Here is a 22239-nt window from a genome sequence, read left to right as displayed (position 1 = left end):
CCCCCCACTGGCCAACAATATTGGAATTGGTGGGGAGGTGGAATATTGCTTTGGGGTCCAGCCCTCCCGTGTGAACATGGGACCCAACGGGTCCCGCTTAGTCTAGTAATATATATAGTGCTGGGTCAACTCAGCGTGTCAGGAAGCATCTGTGGATGGAATAGACTTCTGCTCCCTGCCTACAAACAAACATTGTAGCAGGAGGATCCGGTACAGAGAGTTGTGAAATGCTGCTCAACGAACATGGATGACATCTTACACGACTGCTTGGAGTCAGTGGACTGGTCCATATTCAGGGCTTCTCGCAGCTAACCTGAATGAGTACGCCACTGCCGTGACTGGCATCATCAGCCTTCAGAAACTACACTAGGATACCCCCTGAACTGAAGACACAGGTGGGTCCTCTCCTTGAGAAAAAGTAGACCTTCATGAGGAAGCCACTGGAACCAGGCCTGCGCCTAGCCATCACCCTCCACTACCTGGCATCAGGAGACTCCTATAAGAGCCTCTCCTACAACTTTCTTGTGGCCCACAACACAATCAGCAAGGTTGTCCGAGAGACCTGTGAGGCCATCATCAAGGCTTATGAAGATGAAGTCATGGACTTCCCTGGTACACAAGATGAGTGGAAGAGAGTAGTGCAGGGCTTTGATACAAGATGGAACTTCCAGCACACATGTGGGGCAGTTGACAGCAAGCATGTTGGCCATCAGCTGTCCACCCGAGGGAGGTTCAATCTACTTCATGCATAAGAAGTTCCATTCCATCGTACTCTTAGCTGTGGTGGATACAAACTCCAACTTCCTGTATGTGGATGTGGGCACACCTGGCTGTGGTGCAGATGGAGGGATCTGGAGAGAGACCACCATTGGGCAAGCACTGGAAGAAGGGAGAACAGGCCTTCCTGATCCAGTACCGCTGCCGGGAGAAGACAACTCTGACATCCCCTACTCACTGGTTGGTGATGATGCCTTCGCACTCAGGACATGGATGATGAAGCCATACCCTCACAGGCGGATGTCAAGGGAGCGAAGGATCTTTAATTACAGGCTGTCCAGGGTTAGGAGGGTTGTGGAAAATGCCTTTGGTATCCTTGCTAGCAGATTCAGATGCCTGCTGACTACAATGGAGCAGGAGCCCGAGAATGTGCAGACCATTGTCTACGCGGCATGTGTCCTCCACAACCTGATTCGTACCAGAAGTGCTGCATCATCACACCAGGCTCATGGGGAGCTGGAGGACAGGCTACACCGATGGTGGCACTGGAGATATTTCCAGGAAACACCTGCAACAAGAGAGCCAAGGACCAGAGAGACCATCTCTGCATTTACTACAACTCCAAACTAGGCAGTGTACCATGGCAGAACAACATGATCTGAAGACCAGCAGCAAACAGCCCACACCACAGACAGAAGTCCACCACTCCAGGAAGAGAGCCCACGACAGACATCAAGAAAAGGCCATTTTCAGGACAGCCACTTCCTCTCAAAGGAGTTTAATTTTCAATACAGTACAATGCTTGTGCTTGTTTTATTGATCAAATTATATGAAAAGATTTTTCTTTTCAATGCAGTGCAATATTTGCGTTTGTTTTATTGATTGAAATATATGAAATTTATATATTTGAAATTAATACCATGATTAACAATTCTGAAAAATAATAGCTTCTTACACCAATTTGTCATAAAAATGTCAAGTATTTGCTTTATTGATATTGATATTAAACATTTTTTTAACAACACAGTTACTAACAGGACATTGTAGTGCATACAGAAATATAATAATCACACTTGAATTGAAATTTTCTATACTAAATCTATGAAGAACCATAACATCATTTTAGATGTTCTTTTTTTCAGCCCTGTCCCACTGTACGAGGTAATTCAAGAGCTCTCCCGAGTTAAAAAAAAAATCAAACTCGTGGTAAGCACGAAGAATGAATGTAGCGGGTACGTCGGAGCTCGGGGACGTCTCTTAGCGGCTCATAACGCTAACGGCAGGTACTCGGGAAGACTCGCTAACGGCAGGTAAGCACGGGAAGACTCGTGAAGATTTTTCAACATGTTGAAAGATGTCCACGAGAGCCCCGAGTACCGACGAGTGGCCATTACCGTAAATCTCCGAGTTCGAATCAGGGCAAACTCGGGGAGAACTCTTGGAATGAACTCGTACCGGGGGACAGGGCTTTAATGGACTTTACATCATTTATGGACACATTACACTGATGGGTGATCTGTGTCCAATACATCTGTGAGGGTCTCTGATCTGGTGGTACAGCCTGGTATCACTGGTGTAAGTATGGGTGTATTAAGGCTGGTGTATTCTGGGAATTCAACTATGAGTGCGGAGATGTCACTTCTTGCAGGCTGCCAGGCACTGCGCGTGTAAGTTGTGGCTAGTTGGTGTGCAGCCGAACTGGGTGAGCTGGCCATGGGGCGGGATGGCATCTGCGGTAGTCCCAACAGTGACTGCGGATAAAACACAGAAACATGTCAATATGAAATGGAAGGCAAATATATATTTTTTTTTTTTTCACTTAAATTTTAATTGATTTTTCAGAGATATATACAAAACAGTGCAACACCATCACCATAAATAAAACAAAGTAAGAAAAACAGCAATCAAAATAAAAAAATAAGTAGATCGGGGGGAAAAAAAAAAGAGGTAGACAAATAAAAAAATTGGAATAAGACCGTGTGGTTCACTTACCAAATTAAAAAAAGAAAAACATTACATTGATTAGTTATCTGGAGATAATTCAATATTCATACAAACATACCATCTAGTTCTATATAACACCATCTTCCCATATCTAGCTCGGCATTTATCTAATTGGTGTCATGGCTCAAATAAACGGTCCATTTTTCCCAGATCTTCTCAAATGAATTCTTGACTCTCAAGGAATATGTCAATTTCTCCATATTAAAGATCTCGCACAATTTCTGACCACTGTTCCTGTTTTGGACTTTTTTCATTAAGCCACTGCCTGGTAATAGCCTTCTTACTTGCTGCAAGCAAAACTTTAATCAAATATGTAGCTTCTATTTTTACACTATCTTTAATACGCCCCAGATACATCACAGGGCAGGTATTTGGGATTTTATAACCCAAGATATTATTTACAGCTGCATTAACATTTTCCCAGTATGGCCTTATCTTTACACAGTTCCAGAAAATATGCGAGTGGTCTGCCTCCGTACTCCCACACAGCCTCCAACAGTGTTGTTGGACAGCAAGTTGTCTGCTTTTTATATTGGGTGTTATAAAAAAGCGAGATAGATTCTTCCAGCAAAATTCTCTCCATACTAGTGAGCTTGTGGATGAACATTGTGTTTCACACATTTGGTACCATTGTTCTTCTGTTATTTGAATCTTTAATTCTGCTTCCCATTTTGTTTTTATGTAGAGCGTTGATTCTCCCCCGCATCCCACCAGAGCTTGGTAGAAAGCAGAGATGACCCGAGACCCCTTCTGTTTGTATGCATCCACAATCACCTTGAACACATTATTTGAAGTTTCATCTAGTTCTGGCCTATCTCTTGTAAAGTAGCCTCTTAATTGCAAGTATCTAAAAAAATCTTTGTTTTCGAGACCATACTTTGACTTTAAATCTTGGAAGCTCATAAACTCGCCATTTTCTGAAACTGTATACATTGCCGTTATGCCTTTTTGTGCCCATTCTTTGAATTTTGAATCATACTTAAACTTTGAGTCATATGCGAACCACTTCAATGCGTGAACCCCTCTTTTTAATTTATATTTTTCCACTAGAACATTCCATATTTCTAACGTAAATGCTACTATTAGATCCATAGCATGGCTCAAAGCCCCTCTCAGATATTTGTCTCCCACCAAAATCTGGGTCTGGTAACCCTGTATCTCCCTTTCCATTTCTTTCCATCGAGATTCATAATCAGGTCTACACCAAGAAGCCAGAGGTCTGAGTTGAGCTGCATAAAAGTATTTCCTCAGATTTGGTAAAGCCATTCCACCCTTGCTTTTCGGCAGTTGAAGTGTTGTTAGTTTTATTCTTGGTGTTTTTCTATTCCAAATGAATCTAGAGATCATTTTATCCCAGGCTATGAATTTATCTCGGGGGACATTAATTGGGAGAGATTGGAATAAATATAGTAGTTTAGGTAGGATATTCATTTTTACCGTTTGTATTCTGGCACTGAAGTCTAGAGGAAGGGTCGACCACCTTTCAACATCCTTTTTGATGCTTTCTTCAATTTTGTTATAATTAGTTTCAAACAAGTTGGAAAGTGTTTTGGTTATAGTTACACCAAGATACTGCATCGTTTTAGAATTCCATTTCAGATTATATGCATCTCTGATTTGTTGGGATGGAGAATAATTGAATGAAAGAATTTGTGTTTTTGTTATATTCAGTTTATACCCTGAGTAGTATCCATATGTTTCATATAGGTTCATTAGATTTGGGAGACATATATCTGGTCGTTCAAGAAAAATAATGATAACATCAGTGAAAAGACCAATTATATGTTCTTTCCCCCCTATTTTGACCCCCTGCAGGTCTTCTCTCTGCCTTATTGCTTGTGCTAAGGGTTCAATATACAAAACGAAGAGAGTAGGAGAAAGACAGCATCCTTGCCTTGTGCCCCTCTCTAACTGGATCCTTTTTGATATGTTTCCATTTACTTTAATCCTAACTGTAGGCTCCTGATATATTGTTTTAATACACCGAATTGCATCTTCATTGAAACCAAATCTCCTCAGTACTTCATATAAAATACCCAACTAACACTATCAAAGGCTTTTTCTGCATCTAAACTGACCAGGACCATATGTGTATCCTTTTTTTGAGCATTATCCACAATGTGGAGGGTTCTTCTAATATTATCCTGTGTTTGACGCCCCCGAATAAATCCAGTTTGGTCTTCATTAATCAGATCTGGTACAAAAGTCTCGAGTCTTTTGCAAATGATTGAGGTAAATAGTTTGTAGTCTACATTTAAAATTGAGATTGGCCTGAAATGTTTACATTGCTCTTTGTCTTTGCCTTCCTTGGGTAAAATGGTAATAATTGCTTCCTTCCATGATGGGGGAGCCCTGCCAATATATTTAAACTTTTCACATGCTGTGTGTGTGACAACGAATTTCAGGTGCAATTCACAAAAAGTATTATAACATTAGATACCTGGTAAGCCTGCTGATGTGGTGGTACCATCAGTCCCATGTGTGGTTGACTCAAGAATTCCATCTGCTGCGGAGTCTGCAACACCAACGAATTCACTGCGATTACTTCATACAAAAACATTAATTTTACGGTCTGATATTAAAGTCAAACGTTTCCAAAATGCCACAAAATGTGATTAAAATATTTACCGGCTGAGCAAAGCTGAGTGCCCTCGACAAGGCATCTGTGGTGTAGCTGTGCCAGATGTTTTCAGGGATCTTCAGCATCACTGTTCTTAAGTAGGCTGAGAAGATGTCAACAGTCCTCTCATGCGGTGTCTGGGGCTGTGTCATAGACTGCTTGGCTGCTAATACCTGTTGCACGAGCTGCAACATCAATGAGGATGATACAGGTAAGTAAATGTTGGGAAAAAATGAGAAGATGGATGGATGGATGGATGAGAAGAGAAATCCCCAAAAGTAGTACTTACCTCTTTGGTCAGCTTCAGCTGAGTTGCCTGTCTCTCCTCTTCCTCAGCTGCAGTTGGGATAAAACCTGCAGTGGTCCTGCTCCTCGTGCTTTGCTGTTGACTGCTGGAGGGGGTGGATCCAGACGTTCCCTCAAGACTATCAAGATCCTCCACACTAGAGAAACCGGAAAGTGAACTGATCTCGTCAAACTGGAAGAGAATAAATGTGCGTTACAAACTTTCAAGACCATCAGGAGGTGGACAATCAAATGATCAATGTCACACTAAGTATTTTATAATAGTTACCCATTTATCCATTATCCATTGCTTCCTCTGGGTCACGTATGTGTCACCAGATCCAGACCAGCTCGCTATCTGTGACAACTTGTCGTACGTGGCTATCTGGCTCTTGAACCATTGGCACAGTTGGGCATCTGTAAAAACAAAAAAGAAATGAAGATCAGTGTGGAACAATTTTTTATTTTCATTATATTACCAGAAATACAGACAAACAACCCAGTAAGTGGGTACTTACAGGTGCAGCCAGGGAACTCCGTCGCCTTGTTCTCTAGTAGTGTTTTCTTTTTCAGCTTGTTGTGATAATGTTGGCAATTTTGATCGTATAACTCAGGGTTTGCCCGATACCAATCTACCAGCTCCTCCTCTTGATCCAAGCTGAATTCATACGGCGGTGTCTTGGTTTCACTGCCCTTCTTCACCCCACTTGAGGCATCAGTGTCCTGAGCATAATCCGAGTCTGGGTCAGCAACAGTAGCAGCAGCAGCAGTGCTTGTGGACTTGACAGGCCGGGGTGGGGTGGTGGTGTGGACACGACCCACCTCCATGGTCACGTCCTCCTGGACATCAATCTCCTGGGATCCCTCAGTCTCCACCTGCCGGGTGGGTTGTGTCTTGCTCTTAGGCTGCGCCTTCCTTCTCCTTGGAGCCATTTTGCGACATTCACTGTCCCGGATCAACAAAAAAAGTTTGAATGTCAACGCACTATACACGACTAATCACGTTGAGCTGTGCACTTTTTTTCAAAAGTCGCTACTTGACTTCTCTTGACGCCGGTACCTGTCGCCAGTTGACGTAGGTAGTCGCCAGTGGAATTCACTGAAGTCAGCACCCAGCGACAACCAGCGACAACCTGCGTCGTCCCGGCGACAACCTACGACAGGGGAAGACAAGCTACGTCACTTAGAAATCCAGCACAGCGACCAGAAAAACATTACGACTCTTTAGGCGACTTGAGGACACTACTCACGACCATACAGTCGTCACCCCGCGCCCATGTAAAAACAACCTAGTCGCCGCAAAAAGCGCCTAAGTGGAACAGGGGCATAACTGTTTCTTCAACATTGCGATAGTCCCTGCCTCAACTACCTCCTCTGGCAGCTTGTTCCATACACCCACCACCCTTTGTGCAAAGGAGATACTACTCAGATTCCTATTAAACCCTTCACCCTTCACCTTAAACCTTGCAGTGTAGCTGCTGCTGGCGCTGACGATGGCAGCCACGGTGTACTGCTCCTTGCTATTTTGTATGTGCTTGTTCGTTTGTGTCGTCTGTGAAAACCCTACAAAGATTCTTCTTAATATTAATGTTTAGTGTTTTCTGAGTCATTCATAACTGTCACTGTATGTCATGTTGTTACTTGTGGGCGGAGCACCAAGGCAAATTCCTTGTATGTGAATACTTGGCCAATAAACTTACTTTCTTACTTATTTAAAAGTCCTCTGGTTCTTGATACCCTTATTCTGGGCAAGAGACTCTGTGCGTTTCTCCCATCTATTCCTCTCACGATTTTGTACACTCTTTGGTAATTCATGTCATAAGACACTCTTGTCTATACAAATAAATCTCCCCACAGTGCTTATACAAATAAATCTTCTTTCCTTTCTTGAAAGTTTTGTGGGTTCTCTGTATTATTATCTTATTATTATCTTCCACAAGCCAGCTGTGAACACACGGCATGTACAGGATGCAGATGAACAGTCAGGATCGTTACCCAAGTTGGCCAGGCGTGCGGCTGTGGCACAGTGGCTTGTGGCAAACACAGTTCTCAGCAGGACACGCTGGGGGATAAATTACCAGCAGGGCTGCTCATTCAGCTCGGCTCCACAGTTCCCTGCCCACAACACTGACCACCAGCTGCTCTGCCAACCATCTTTTCAGCCTCCTTCACCGTGCCCCCAAACTTGCCCTCTCACACCTGCCATCCTCCCCACTGGCTTTCTCATCTAAGTAGTCTTCCTGAGAAAACAGAACCATGAGCTGCTTTACAAATACAATGAGGCCCAACCTACCAAAGTGAACAAAGATATCAATGGGAGACAAAAATGCTGGAGAAACTCAGCAGGTGAGGCAGCATCTATGGAACGATGGAATAGGTGACGTTTCGGGTCGAGACCTTTCTTCAGACTGACATGGGAGTGGGGGGTGGGGGAGAGGAAGAAAGGAAGAGGCGGAGACAGTGGGCTGTTGGAGAGCTGGGAAGGGGAGGGAGAGGAGGGAGAAAGCAAGGACTACCTGAAACTGGAGAAGTCAATATTCATACCTCTGGGATGTAAACTTCCCAAGCGAAATATGAGGTGCTGCTCCTCCAATTTGTGGTGGGCCTCACTCTGGCCATGGAGGAGGCCCAGGACAGAAAGGTTGGATACGGAATGGGAGGGGGAGTTGAAATGCTGAGCCACCGGGAGATCAGGTTGGTTAATGTGAACTGTGCGGAGGTGCTGGGCGAAGCGATCGCCAAGCCTGCGCTTGGACTCACCGATGTAGAGCAGTTGATATCTAGAACAGCGGATGCAATAGATGAGATTGAAGGAGGTGCAGGTGAACCTCTGCACACATGGAAAGACTGCTTGGGTCCTTGAATGGAGTCGAGGGGGGAGGCAAAGCGACAAGTATGGCATTTCCTGCGGTTGTAAGGGAAAGTGCCTGGAAAGGGGGTGGTTTGGGTGGGAAGGGACAAATTGACCAGGGAGTTACTGAGGGAGTGGTCTCTGCAGAAAGCCGAAAGGGGAGGAGATGGGAAGATGTAGCCAGTGGTGGGATCCCGTTTGGAGGTGGCGAAAATGTCGGAGGATTATCTGTTGTATGTGACGGCTGGTAGAGTGGAAGGTGAGGACAAGCGGGACTCTGCCCTTGTTACGAGTGGGGGGATGGGGAGTGAGAGCGGAGCTATGGGATATAGAGGAGACCCTGCTGAGAGCCTCATCTGTAGTTGAAGAGGGGAACCCCCGTTACCTAAAGAATGAGCCCTGGTTTGGAACACCTCATCCTGGGTGCAGATGCGGCGTAGACGGAGGAATTGGGAGTAGGAGACAGGAAGCAGGGTGGGAAGAAGTGTCGTCCAGATAGCCATGGGAGTCAGTGGGTTTGTAGTGGATGTCGGTCAGTAGTCTGTTACCTGCGATGGAGAGAGTGTGGTCTAGAAACGGTAGGGAGATGTTGGAAATGGTCCAGGTGAACTTGAGTGCCGAATGAAAGTTAGTGGTGAAATGGATGAAGTCAGTGAGTTCTGTATGGATGCAGGGGGTGGCACCAATGCAGTCGTCGATGTAGCGGAGGCAGAGTTCAGGGATAGGGTCACGGTAACAAGGATTGTTCGATGTACCTTACAAAGCGCGCGTGCCCATAGCTACGCCTTGGATTTGGAAATCCAAATATATGCAGTTGGTATACTATGGGCACGAGCATGGGCCCCAGTTATTGATGCTACCTCCTGAAACATCACCTATTCCTTCGCTCCATAGGAGGGGGGGGGGGAGGGTGTGTGTGTGTGTGTTTTCACATCTTCTCAGAAAAACGACCCGCGAACGGGAATTTTATTTATATATTCTGGTAGAGATTTACCCCCTGGAGTCCGAAATCGGCTTACCTGAAAATTTTGTGCATTATTTCCCGAGTTATTAATCTCGAGCTGCCCCCTCCACTGGCCTCTTCACCGGAGCCTTGCAAGTTTTCAACCATCCTGTCTTTATCCAACTCCCACTTGAAAGCCACAATATAACCACATCCACAGACTGTACATTCCAGATTGCAACCACATCAAGCATAAAAAAGTTGTTCCAACATGTTATTCTTAATACTCTTTCCCTTTATTTTGTTCCAGTAACCTCTGGTTACAGGAGTCGCTGCCTGAACAAGGCAGCCAGCATCATCAGAGACCCACACTACCCAGGCTACATACTCATTTCACCCCTGCCATCGAGAAGAAGGTACAGGAGCCTGAAAACTGTTCAGGAACAGCTTCTTCCATACAGTCATCAGGCTATTAAACAACGACAACAAATAAACTGGGATCTACATAAACGATTATTGTTATTATTACAGTATTATTGTTGTTTCTTTATGTGTACATATATGTGTGTGTGTGTGTGTGTGCGCGTGTGTATATATATATACATATATCAGCGTTGCCAGATTGCAATTTTAATTTAAAGCCAAGTAATACTAGAAATAAGCCAAAAATCCAAACAGGCTTTAATATATTCTTCATACACCCACACACCCACTCACTCACCCACACACATACACCCACTCATGCGCACACACACACCCACACACACCCACTCAAACACACCCTCACGCTCCTACTCACACACTCACTCACCCACACACTCACACACACCCACCCACTCACACCCACCCACTCACTCACACACCCACCCACTCACACACCCACCCACTCACCCCCAGAGTGGTGTCTGTGGAATTCTCTGCCCCAGGGCGGTGGAGGCAGGTTCTCTGGATGCTTTCAAGAGAGAGCTAGATAGGGCTCTTAAAGATAGCGGAGTCAGGGGATATGGGGAGAAGGCAGGAACGGGGTACTGATTGGGGATGATCAGCCATGATCACATTGAATGGCGGTGCTGGCTTGAAGGGCCAAATGGCCTACTCCTGCACCTATTGTCTATGTCGCATGCACCCACTCACACACACGCGCACTTACACTCACACTCATACCCACTCACACACACACACACCCAGTCACACTCACTCCAGACTGGTCCCTTCACCGACACTCCTCGACTAGACCGCCCGCTCACAGGCCGGAGCTCCACCGCTGGACCGCGGCGCTGCATGCCCGGCCACCAGGAGAATGGAGCAGCAACACGACACGCACTGCTTCTACGCCCTCACTACCTCCCCGCCCGGGCGGGGACTCGCCGACGCTGTCGCCGACCTTCATCGTCTCCCCGACACCGACGCTGCTGCTGCCACTGCTGACCCGTATAGTGACTCTACTCACGGGCCTCCACCAGCGACTCCCCCGACCCTCTCCACCCGGCCACCATCGGGCCAGAGCCGACACTCACCTCACAAGAGCTCCAGGCGCAGTACTAGGCCCTAAAGGGCCTGTCCCACTGTACGAGCTAATTCAAGAGTTCTCCCGAGTTTAAAAAAAAATCAAACTCGTGGTAAGCACATAGAATGTACGTAGCGGGTACGTCGGAGCTCGGGGCCGTATCTTAGTGGCTCGTAACGCTAACGGCAGGTACTCAGGAAACGCGGTAAGCTCGGGAAGACTCGTGAAAAATTTTCAACATGTTGAAAAATGTCCACGAGAGCCCCGAGTACCTACGAGCGGCTATTACCGTAAATCTCCGAGTTGGAATCAGGGAAACTTGGGAGAACTCTTGAATTAGCTCGTACAGTGGGACAGGCCCTTAACCTACGCCCTCCACGATGCAGACACACTGCACGTGGTCTGTCTTAGTCTGACTCTGCTGGCTGGGTCCTAGTGCCCACCCTCACTCCTAGTTGGCGCAGGCACAGCACTAGGCCCACAACCTCCACCCTCCACGATGCACGCACACAGCACGTGGTCTGTCTGAGTCTGACTCTGCTGGCTGGGTCCTAGTGCCCACCCCCCCATCCTAGTTGGCGGCAGAAATATTGCCAAATGTAACTGACCAAAAAACATTGCTCTTAAAGGAAAATGTTTTGGAAAAAGGATGGTATGTAATTTTCGTGCAGATCATTTTAGCATGTAAAAAAGCCAGGAAAAAGCCAAATGAATTTTCTGACGGAAAAAAACAAATGGACATTATGATACCAACCAAATTTAAAAAAGCCAGATTTCTGGAATTTGTCATTAAAAAAGCCAATCTGGCAACCTTGATATATATATGTATATATACACACACATGCACACATACGTACATATGTCATATCTCTATGAGGGATTACATGCCCTCTGCTCCCACCCTCTATTATAAAGGTCAACTGGTATCCTAGTTCTTCTTATCTTACTATGTTTATTTCAATTACTATTACTGTGATTCCACACCGCTGCTTTGAAGAATGTCGCGCATGCGTGGTGGCGGAGTCTTCACATAATTCCTCATCGTAACTCCTCATTAAAATAAAGATCAAACTTCAAACTGGTAAGTTCTCATTTAATCTTACTATTAAAGCCTTCCCATCCTTCCTGTAATGCGGTGACCACAATTGAACAAATAACCACAGTTGAATCTGGAGCAGTATTTCATTAAGTTTCATCATTATACTCTATGCCTCTATTGCTTGAGCCCAGTGTATAACTTATTGAACGCGTTCTCAACTTGTTCTGCTACTTTCATCAACACATAAGGTCATAAGTGATAGGAGTAGAATTAGACTATGCCTACTCCGCCATTCAATCATGGCTGATCTATCTCTCCCTCCTAACCCCATTCTCCTGCCTTCTCCCCATAACCTCTGACACCCGTACTAATCGAGAATTTATCTATCTCTGCCTAAAAAATATCAACTGACGGCCTTCACTGCCTTCTGTGGCAAAGAATTCCACAGATTCATCACCCTCTGAAATTTCTCCTCCTTTTGTTCCTAAACTAACGTCCTTTAATTCTGAAGCTATGACCTCTGGTCCTCTAGTCCTAAATTTCTAATCCTAGACGTTCCCAGTAGTGGAAACATCCTCTCCACAACCACTCTATCCATGCCTTTCACTATTCTGTATGTTTCAATGAGGTCCCCCCTCATTTTTCCAAACTCCAGCGAGTACAGGCCCAATGCTGACACTTGGGACAATTTTACAACTGAAAAAGGCACAACTTTACAATGTTTTACTGATGCCAATTAACCTCCAAACCTGTATGTCTTTGGAGTGTGGGAGGAAACCGGAGCACCTGGGGAAAACCCACGTGGTCACAGGGAGAACGTACAAACTCTGTACTGACAGCACCTGTAGTCAGGATCAAACCCAGGTCTCTGGCGCTGTGAGGCAGCAACTCTACCGCTGCGCCACCGTGTCACGCAGTTTGTTACATATCCATGGTATTAATGTCCCTTTTACCCCACATGCTTGAACTTTGCTGAGAAACCTGTTGTGCATCACCTTATCAAAAGCTTTCTGATAGTCCATGTACACTAACTTCATCATTTGCATTCCCTTCATCATCTCTATCCATCACCTAATGAAAAACTCTATTGGATTATTAAACCTGGCTAAGCCTTAACAATCCGTGCTGACTTACCTTCATTATTCAGGTCTGTTCAGGTGACTATTGATCATGTCCCAGATCAACAATTATCAAACCTTTCTGATCACCAAGGTGACTGGTGCATGGTCACTGGGCTTGGGGACACGGGAGTAGTATTTTCTGCTTTCCAGTACAATTCCTGTATACAAAGAGCATCAAAAATTTATAAGAAACAACTGCAGATGCGGGAAAAATCGAAGGTAGACAAAAATGCTGGAGAAACTCAGCAGGTGAGGCAGCATCTATGGAGCGAAGGAATAGGTGACGTTTCAGGTCGAGACGTCTGAAGAAGGGTCTCGACCCGAAACGTCATCTATTTCTTCGCTCCATAGATGCTGCCTCACCCGCTGAGTTTCTACAGCATTTTTGTCTACCTTCAAAAATTTCTGATCAACTCACCCGCGATTTTCACCCATGATTCCTTTAAAATCCTGCAACGCACCCCATCATGTCCTGGAGACCTACCTACATTAAATTTGGCCACTTTTTTCTCATATCTCCATGTCTTCAGTTTTTAATGTACCCAGCGTCTCAACTATCTCTGCCTTCACTTTGGAATTTAGTAGCTTCAATGTAAGAGCTTAACATCATGTGTACGTTCGTATTTTTGTCCTCCATTTACAACCCTTTTACTATTTAGGTGCCTCGAGAACTATTTTGGATTCTCAAGTATGTTGGACGCTAATAATTTCTCAAGGGTTCTCTACACCTCTCTTTTCTCAATTTTCACTTTCCCGCTGAATCTTTTACAATCAGCTTGGTTCTTGCTGGCATTCAAGAACCAACACCAGTCATGTGCAGCCATTTTAGGCTCGAGCTTCCTCTACCTCTTACATTCTCCAGGAATTATGGGTATTTCTTCGTCCCCTGACCCTCATGGGAATGTGCTTCAAACATATGTGAACAATTTCTTCCTTAAATCCAGTTTGTTGTCCTGTTACAATTTTGTCTACCAACTTATGGATCCAATTTACCTGGGCAAGGTTTACGCTTATCCCATTGAACATTGCTTTTGTCCGATTACTTATTTATAGTTTGATTTGCCCCCTTCTCATTATGACATAGAAGGCAGCAATTCAACCTATTAGTATCGATTTACTATTGTCACGTGTATCAAGATACAGTGAAAAACTTTGTTTGCATGCTGTCCAGTCAAATTCAACTGTCCATGAGTATAATCAAACCATACCCAAGTGCAAAGAGAAAAATGCCAGAGTGCAGAAAAGAGTGTTACAGTATTATTGCATGATAGCTGTAGAGAAAGTGCAGATAACAAAGTGCAAGATCCTCAATGAGGTAGGTTGGGAGATCAGGACTGCATACTAGCTTTTGCAAGGACCATTCAGTATTCCGATCACAGTAGGAAGAAGCTGTTCCTGAATCTGGTGGTGCATGTTCTCAAACCTTTGTATCTTCTTCCTGACGGGAACGGGGGAGAAGAGGGAATGACCGGGATGAAAAAGGTCCTTGATTATGTGGCCTGCTTTCCAGAGGCAGTGTGAAATATAGATGGAGTCGGTGAAGGGGAGGCTGGTTTGTGTGAAGGACTGGGCTACATCCACAGCTCCCACCAAGTTGTGATGCATCTCAAAAGGAAGCTCTCGATGGTGCATCTATAGAAGTTGGTAAGAGTTGTTGGAGACATGCAGGACTTCCTTAGTCTTCTGAGGAAGTGGAGGCATAGTGTGCTTTCTTGGTCAGAGCTTCATGTGTCCATCTTATGGACCTGTTGTCTCTATCCTGCCTCTCAGATCTCTCTTCAACCACATGCCTCTAGAATTCCCCTGTAACCTATTCTCTCATATGCTGACCTACAGCAGGGGTAATTTGCAGGAGTCACTTAAAATATCAATCTTTGGAACATGGGTGGAAACTGGAGAATGTAGGGGAAACCCACACAGCCACTGAGAGACCGTGTAAACTCCACGTAGATAGTATTAGAGATCAGGATCAAAATTAGGTTGCCCGAAGCTGTGAGACACCGATGCCAGTCAATAATCTAAATACAATAATGTTTTGACTACTTGAATGCTTTCCTAAATAAATTATCAATCTAAATTAATGTGAAAAATACATTGCATGGTTCTGTCACCCAGTAAGTAACATCCTTTTGCAAAGAGGGGCAAGAGTAGTAAGGCTACTAAAGAAAAGCAAATGTCAGTTCCTTTTTATTGTGCGTAATCATTTTTATTCAGTATCTCTTCACTGTGAGTCAAAAGAACTTATGTGCAACTTAATTTCTCTGAAGGTACACAAAGGTGCTGGAGAAACTCAGCGGGTGCAGCAGCATCTAAGGAGCGAAGGAAATAGGCAACGTTTCGGGCCGAAACCCTTCTTCAGAAATCTAGTCTGGAAATTGCTTCACTAGATGTTAATCTAGTTTTTGTTGTTGTTGTTTGTTTGTTTGTTTGTTTGTTTGGCTTGGCAGCCCCGCCAACAGTCTGTTTTTTCGTCTTTCAAAAAAAAAAACATTTAGTGTGTTTTAAAAGTGTGTGTAAATGTTCTCTGGTGTGTTTTATGTTGTGGGTGGGGGAGGGGGCCGGGGGAAACATATTTTCAGCTTCTTACCTTGCCGGAGTTGCGATTGTTCTCTGGGTCGTATCTCCGGTCGCTCTGCGGCCTAACATCGATGGAGCTGGTTGGAGCGATCCCTTGCTTGGGATCGCTCCAACCGCGGCCTGCAGACTTTACCGTCGAGAGCTCGCAGTCTCGGGAGAGGCCGAGTCGGGAGCTCCAATTAAGCAGATTCTCGACCAGCCCCGACACGAGGTTCGATCGTCCAGCGCGGGGGAGCTGACATCCCCCCGATGCAGATCGCCCTGACGCGGAGGGCCCAAACGCCGCCAACTACGAGAGTAAGATCGTCCCGTCAACGGAGGGCTCGAGGCTCCCGACCGCGGGGGAGCAAAGAAGGGAAGAGATTTGAACTCATTTCGCCTTCCATCACAGTGTGGAGTGTGGAGGAGTCACTGTGGTGGATGTTTATGTTAAAATGTATTTTGTGTGTTCTGTTGCTTTTTATTGGTATGACTGACTTGGCAAATGAAATTCCTCGTATGTTGCAAAACATACTTGGCTAATAAAGTATTATTGTGATTGTGATTGTAATGACATTAAAACTGTGCTGAGAGTCATCCCGACACATAAAGATCACAATCTTCAATTGGAAGATTCATGGTCCAAGGTTCTTTCAATTGCCTGTGTAATGCTGCACAGTGTGGCATCTACTACATTGACTATTGCATGTACTAAGGAGCAGAGCAAAGTCCATGGTCTATGAGAGCCACTCAGGAGTATGCAATCAGGGTTCCATCTGGCACTGCACATAACCAAACACAAAGTTTGAAAGGATTTCAAGTGAGACCACAGTTGGGTCATTCTGCTCAGTTTTGATCACCCTGCTACAGGAAATATGTGGTTAAGTTGGAAAGAGTGTAGAAATGTACGAGGATGCTGCCAGGGCATTAAACAATAGACAATAGGTCCTTCGAGCCAGCACCGCCATTCATTGTGATCATGGCTGATCATCCACAATCAAGTACCTCATTCCTGCCTTCTCCCCATATCCCCTGACTCCGCTATCTTTAAGAGCCCTATCTAACTCTCTCTTGAAAGTATCCAGAAAATTGGCCTCCACTGCTTTCTGAGGCAGACAATTTCGCAGATTCACAATCCTCTGTGTGAAAACGTTTTTGCTCATCTCCGTTTTAAATGGCTTACCCCTTATTCTTAAACTGTGGCCCCTGGTTCTGGACTCCCCCAACATCGGGAACATGTTTCCTGCCTCTAGCGTGTCCAAACACTTAATAATCTTATATGTTTCAGTAAGATACCCTCTCATCCTTCTAAAGTCCGCAGTATACAAGCCCAGCCGCTCCATTCTATCAACATATGACAGTCCCGCCATCCCTGGAATTAACCCTGTGAATTTACGCTGCACTCCCTCAAATCTGGAGAACAAAATTGCACACAATACTCCAGGTGTGGTATCATTAGGGTCCTGTACAACTGCAGAAGGACCTCTTTACTTCTATACTCCTCTTGTTATGACTTGAAGCTCTGAGCAAAAGAGAGGGGTTTTGCCTGTTCGGGTTGTATTCCACATAGAAGGATGAGAGGTGATTATGAGGGGAATAAATAGGATAGATGCGTTTTGGGTTGGGATCCCGACCTAAAACTTCACCTATCCACGTTATACAGAGATGCTGTCTGACCCACTGGAGTTACTCCAGCACTTTGTCTTCTAGCATCTGCAGTTCATTGTATCTCCAGATTTCTCCGAAAAGTGGGCTGGTTAATGTTGAGCACACACAAGAATGTAAAATCAATAGAGCAGGCTTCACGTCAAATGGGACAACTAATAGAGGTTCCAGAATCAAGAGGAGCAAGGCCTTGGAGCACGTTAACATAAGGATGAGAATTTGTAGTCTGAGGTATTTGTGGCCTGGATCCAATGAATGAAGGCAATGGATGAGCAGAATGATGCAAGTTCTGAACATACAGCAAGGTTTTAGAGAGTGTAACGCTGGTCAAGGGAGTTTTGACATGATTGGGATTGGAGTGTTTCGGAGCAGATGGACAGAAGCAGTAGTTGTGAGGTCATATTAGAAAGAAAGAAGCTCGAGAGTCAAGAGTCAAGAGTGTTTTATTAGCATATGTCCCAGACAGAATAATGAATTTCTAAGTTGCAGCATCACATGAGAATATGTAAACATAGTACTCTGTACTCTGTAGCTTTTAATGGAAATGATGAAATCCACACGGGCAACTTCTACCGCCTCACCTTCATCACCTCCTCAAACATTTAATTCCTTTCAAATTATTAGCTCACTGGCCTGTAATTCGTTGGATTATCTCTGCTTTCTTTCTTAACCAAAGAAAAGACATTGGCTGACGATAGACACAAAATGCTGGAGTAACTCAACGGGACAGGCAGTATCTCTGGAGAGAAGAAATGGGTGACGTTTCGGGTCGAGGCCCTTCATCAGACTAGAGTCGGGGGGGGGAAGGGAAACGAGAGATATAGCCGGTGATGTAGAGAGATATAGAGCAAATGAATGAAAGAGATGCAATGGAGGAGGCCTCGGACAGAAAGGTCAATGTGGGAATGGGATGGGGAAGAAAAGCGTTTAGCAACCAGGAGATCAGATAGGTCCAGGCGGACTGAGCGAAGGTGTTCAGGGAAACGACATTGGCCACTCATGCTGACAATCAATTCCAGGTGAAATCAGGCTGATCAGAATATTGGACAGTACTTTGTGCATAATTCACCTCGGCATGGCTGATATTTTCCCAGAGTCGGTCGTGCACCTAATGATGCCACAAGTCACACATTACGTGTCCTCCCTGCCTGACATAAATTGGAGCTTGTGGATGCAACCCATAGCTATGTTGAATACTCACAAAATAACAGCCTACAGCGATAGGTGTAAGGCATTAATTAAAGGGGCTGGGCCGTGACATCAATGCCTTTGCCAGACTCAGTTTTCAATGATCAAGATAATGGAAAATTCATCACTGGTTTCCCCATCACTGCTCCAAACCTCTTTATGCACTTAATCTGAACTACATGCTGTGATCTTTGGCTTGGATACAATGGATGTGGAGGATGTTTCCACTTGTGGGAGAGTCTAGGACCAGAGGTCATAGCCTCAGAATAAAAGGAAGTTCCTTTAGGAAGGAGATGAGGAGGAACTTCTTTAGTCAGAGGGTTACTTAAAGCAAGACTCCAGTCTGAAAAGACTGGACCCTTTCCCACCCCAACCAACACTTTACACCCACTCACAGCCTGACCCCAGTCTGCAAAGAGTGGACCTTTCTACAGCCACTCCTCCCCAATCACCACGTCACACCTATTTAAAGCAAGACTCCAGTCTGAAAAGACTGAACCTTTCCCATCCACCCCTCTCCAATCACCACTTCACACCCAATTACCCGTCCCCTCAATGCTGCACAACATCACTTCTCCATCATCAACAATAAAAATAGAGAGGTGGAGAGGCTGTTCAGAAGCCAGAAAGCCGGAAATCTCAATGTTTCCCCCTCTACTCTCAAGCTCTGTGTCGAACAACTGGCACCGGTCTACACAGACATTTTCAACCAGTCCCTGCAAACCTGTACTGTCCCTGCCTGCTTCAAAGTCTCCACTATTGTCCCTGTACTCAAAAAGGCAAGGATTCCTGGTCTTAATGACTACAGGCCTGTCGCACTGACCTCTGTAGTCATGAAGACCCTTGAAAGGCTTGTGCTGGCCAAGCTGTAAAATATCACAAACCCGCTGCTGGACCCTCTGCAGTTTGCATATCGGGCCAATAGATCTGTGGATGACGCAGTCAACCTGGGCCTGACTTCATCCTCCAGCACCTTGCCTGCCTATGCAAGGATTTTGTTTGTTGATTTTAGCTCTGCATTCAACACCATTGTGCCAGAGCTACTACACTCCAAACTTTCTGAGTTGACTGTGCCTGAACTCCTCTGTCGGTGGATCACCAGCTTCCTGACCGAAAAGGAAGCAGCATGTGAGGCTGGGAAAGCACATCTCGGACCCGCAAACGCTCAGCATAGGAGCACCACAAGGCTGCGTACTCTCCCCTCTCCTCTACTCTCTCTACACCAACGACTTCACCTCCACAGACACCTCTGTCAAGCTTCTCAAGTTTGCGGATGACACAACCCTGATTGGACTGATCCAGGATGGGGAGGAATCTGCCTACAGACAGGAAGTGACACAGCTGGCATCCTGGTGCCATCGCAACAACTTGGGGCTCAATGCTCTTAAGACAGTGAAATTGATAGTAGACTTCAGGAGAGCTCCCCCTCCCCTCCCCCCACTCACCATCAACAACAGTCACATCTGTGGAGTATTTTAAGTTCCTGGGAACCATCATCTCCAAGGACCTTAAATGGGGGGCTACCATCGACTCCACGGTCAAAAAGGCCCAACAGAGGATGTACTTCCTGCGGCAGCTGAGGAAGCACAATCTGCCACAGGCAATGATGGTCCAATTCTACACGGCCATCGTAGAGTCTGTCCTCACCTTCTCCATCATGGTCTGGTTTGGCTCAGCCACCAAGCACTACACCCGGAGGCTGCAGCGAATCGTCCGATCAGCTGAGAAGGTTATTGGCTGCAACCTTCCCTCCATTGATGAACTGTACACTGCAAGGGCCAGGAAGCGAGCGGGTAAGATCATCTCTGACCCCTCTCACCCTGGCCACAAACTCATTGAATCACTTCCCTCTGGAAGGTGACTCCGGACTGTCAAAGCTGCCACAGCCAGACATAAAAGCAGCTTTTTTCCACGAGTAGTTGCTCTACTCAATAAGCAAAAATCTGTAGCCTCCTTGTGCTCTGGTATTTTATTTAATTCACATGTTTAATCAATTTTGTTTTATTATTAATGTTTAGTTTTTTCTGAGTCATTCCTAACTGTCACTGTATGTCGTTGTGGTGACAACTTGGGTGGAGCACCAAGGCAAATTCCTTGTATGTGAATACTTGGCCAATAAACTTATTCATTCATTCATCCATTCATTCATTCGTGGAATTCTTTGCCACAGATGGCTGTGGAGGCCGTTACTAAGGCAGAGATTGATAGATTCTTGATTAGTACATGTGTCAGGGGTTATGGGGAGAAGGCAGGAGTATGTGGCAAAGAGGGAAAGACAGATCAGCCATGATTGAATGGCAGAGCAGTCTTGTCGGGCTGAATGGCGTAATTTTGCTCCTATCACTTATGAACCTATTTGATCTTCCTGCACCTCGCATGGAACGGGACTCGATCAGGATAGACCATCTTGTTAGGGTGGGCGTAGGAGCAAACACCCACATATACATGAGATTGCTAAGTATCCCTCGCCTCCCTTTGCAATCACCTACAACTGGTTTGTGGCTGCCATGGGGACAGGGCCTCGAGGCCCAACATCCCTCTCGATGTATCTTCACACAGCTACTAACAGGATTGGAACAGGATCACTTCAGACCGTGATCTAGTAGGATATGGCAGTGGTGCTGTTTTTAAAATGTCTTTGGCTAATTTAGTTTAGTTTAGTTTAGAGATAGTGTGAAAACAGGCTCTTTGGTCCACCGAGTGCCTTCTAACCAGCGATCCCTGTACACTAGCACTACTCTACACACCAGGGAGAATTTACAATCTTTACTGAAGCCAATTAACCTACAAACCTGTACGTCTTTGAAGTGTGGGAGGAAACTGGAGCAGCCAGAGAACACCCACGCCGTCACAGGGAGAACGTACAAACTCCGTACAGACAGCGACGATAGTCAGGATCTCTGGAACCCGGTCTCTGACACAACTCTGCCGTTGCATCGCTGTGTCACCCTCAGAAAGCCTCTTGATTTTTTTTGTAGGTGACCCCATTGTGCATTTGCTCTTTAGTCACCACGTATAGCCTGCCAAATAGAGACTGAAGTCCGATTCTAGGTATTAACTGGGTAAAACAAGCAAATGCAAAGGGATCTGAACTGTAAGGTACAGTATTCCAACTTGTGTCTTATGGCAATTGGCACAGATGCTGTGGAACAGATTGTGCCGAACAATAGGTGGAGATATCTTTACAAATAAATATTTGTTGAAAAAAATTCTATGTGTGTAAAAATTAATTATGTGTTAAAGAAACACAAGCATTTTGGCAAAGGTAAAACTGAAGGTGTGGTTGAATATTATCACTACCTTAGAGTAGAGTAAGGGTGATGGTGATTCAATGGCGCCAGAAATCCGGGTTCGATCCTGACCACGGGTGCTGTCTGTACGGAGTTTGTACGTTCTCCATGTGACCACGTGGGTTTCTCTGGGTGCTCCGGTTTCCTCCCACACTCTAAAGACGTGCAGGTTTGCAGTTAATTGGCTTTGCTAAGTTGTAAAAGTTGTCCCTAGTGCTTAGTAGGTTAGTGTATGGGGTGATCATTGGTCGGTGGGCCGAAGGGACTGTTTCCGTGCAGTATCTCTAAAGTCTAAAGTAAATAGACAATGGTGATGGTGTTACTGGCTTTCTTTCAAAAGGATGAATAATTTATAAGCATTGCAGGACCGTTTCAGAAATATTTGCTGATTCTAATAACGTAACACAAAGCCAGACGTACAGCAAACGCTGCTGAAAAAGACTGTCTTTCTTG

At 45.3% G+C, this 22239-nt stretch overlaps 1 protein-coding gene across 2 annotated transcripts; it reads right to left on the bottom strand.

The window, feature by feature from the left end:
- Window positions 1-1683: 1683 nt before the first annotated feature.
- On the bottom strand, window positions 1684-13241 carry LOC116985813. Of its 2 annotated transcripts, none has more exons than XM_033040876.1 (7): window positions 13101-13241; window positions 6145-6572; window positions 5916-6043; window positions 5631-5819; window positions 5350-5526; window positions 5162-5236; window positions 1684-2468 (listed from the first exon to the last, which is right to left on the bottom strand). In XM_033040876.1, exons 2-7 carry the CDS (start codon window positions 6557-6559, stop codon window positions 2217-2219), a joined length of 1236 nt encoding a protein of 411 aa, XP_032896767.1. In that variant the 5' UTR covers window positions 6560-6572; window positions 13101-13241; the 3' UTR covers window positions 1684-2216. The 2 variants fall into 2 exon arrangements, with proteins under 2 accessions (XP_032896767.1, XP_032896756.1); XM_033040865.1 differs by having other exon boundaries at window positions 1684-2472; window positions 5163-5236.
- Window positions 13242-22239: the final 8998 nt, after the last annotated feature.

This window comes from Amblyraja radiata, chromosome 2, assembly GCF_010909765.2.
Source record: "Amblyraja radiata isolate CabotCenter1 chromosome 2, sAmbRad1.1.pri, whole genome shotgun sequence".
NCBI lineage: Eukaryota > Metazoa > Chordata > Chondrichthyes > Rajiformes > Rajidae > Amblyraja > Amblyraja radiata.
Note: the sequence above shows the minus strand (reverse complement) of the source record. Positions and strands in the feature narration are given on the sequence as shown.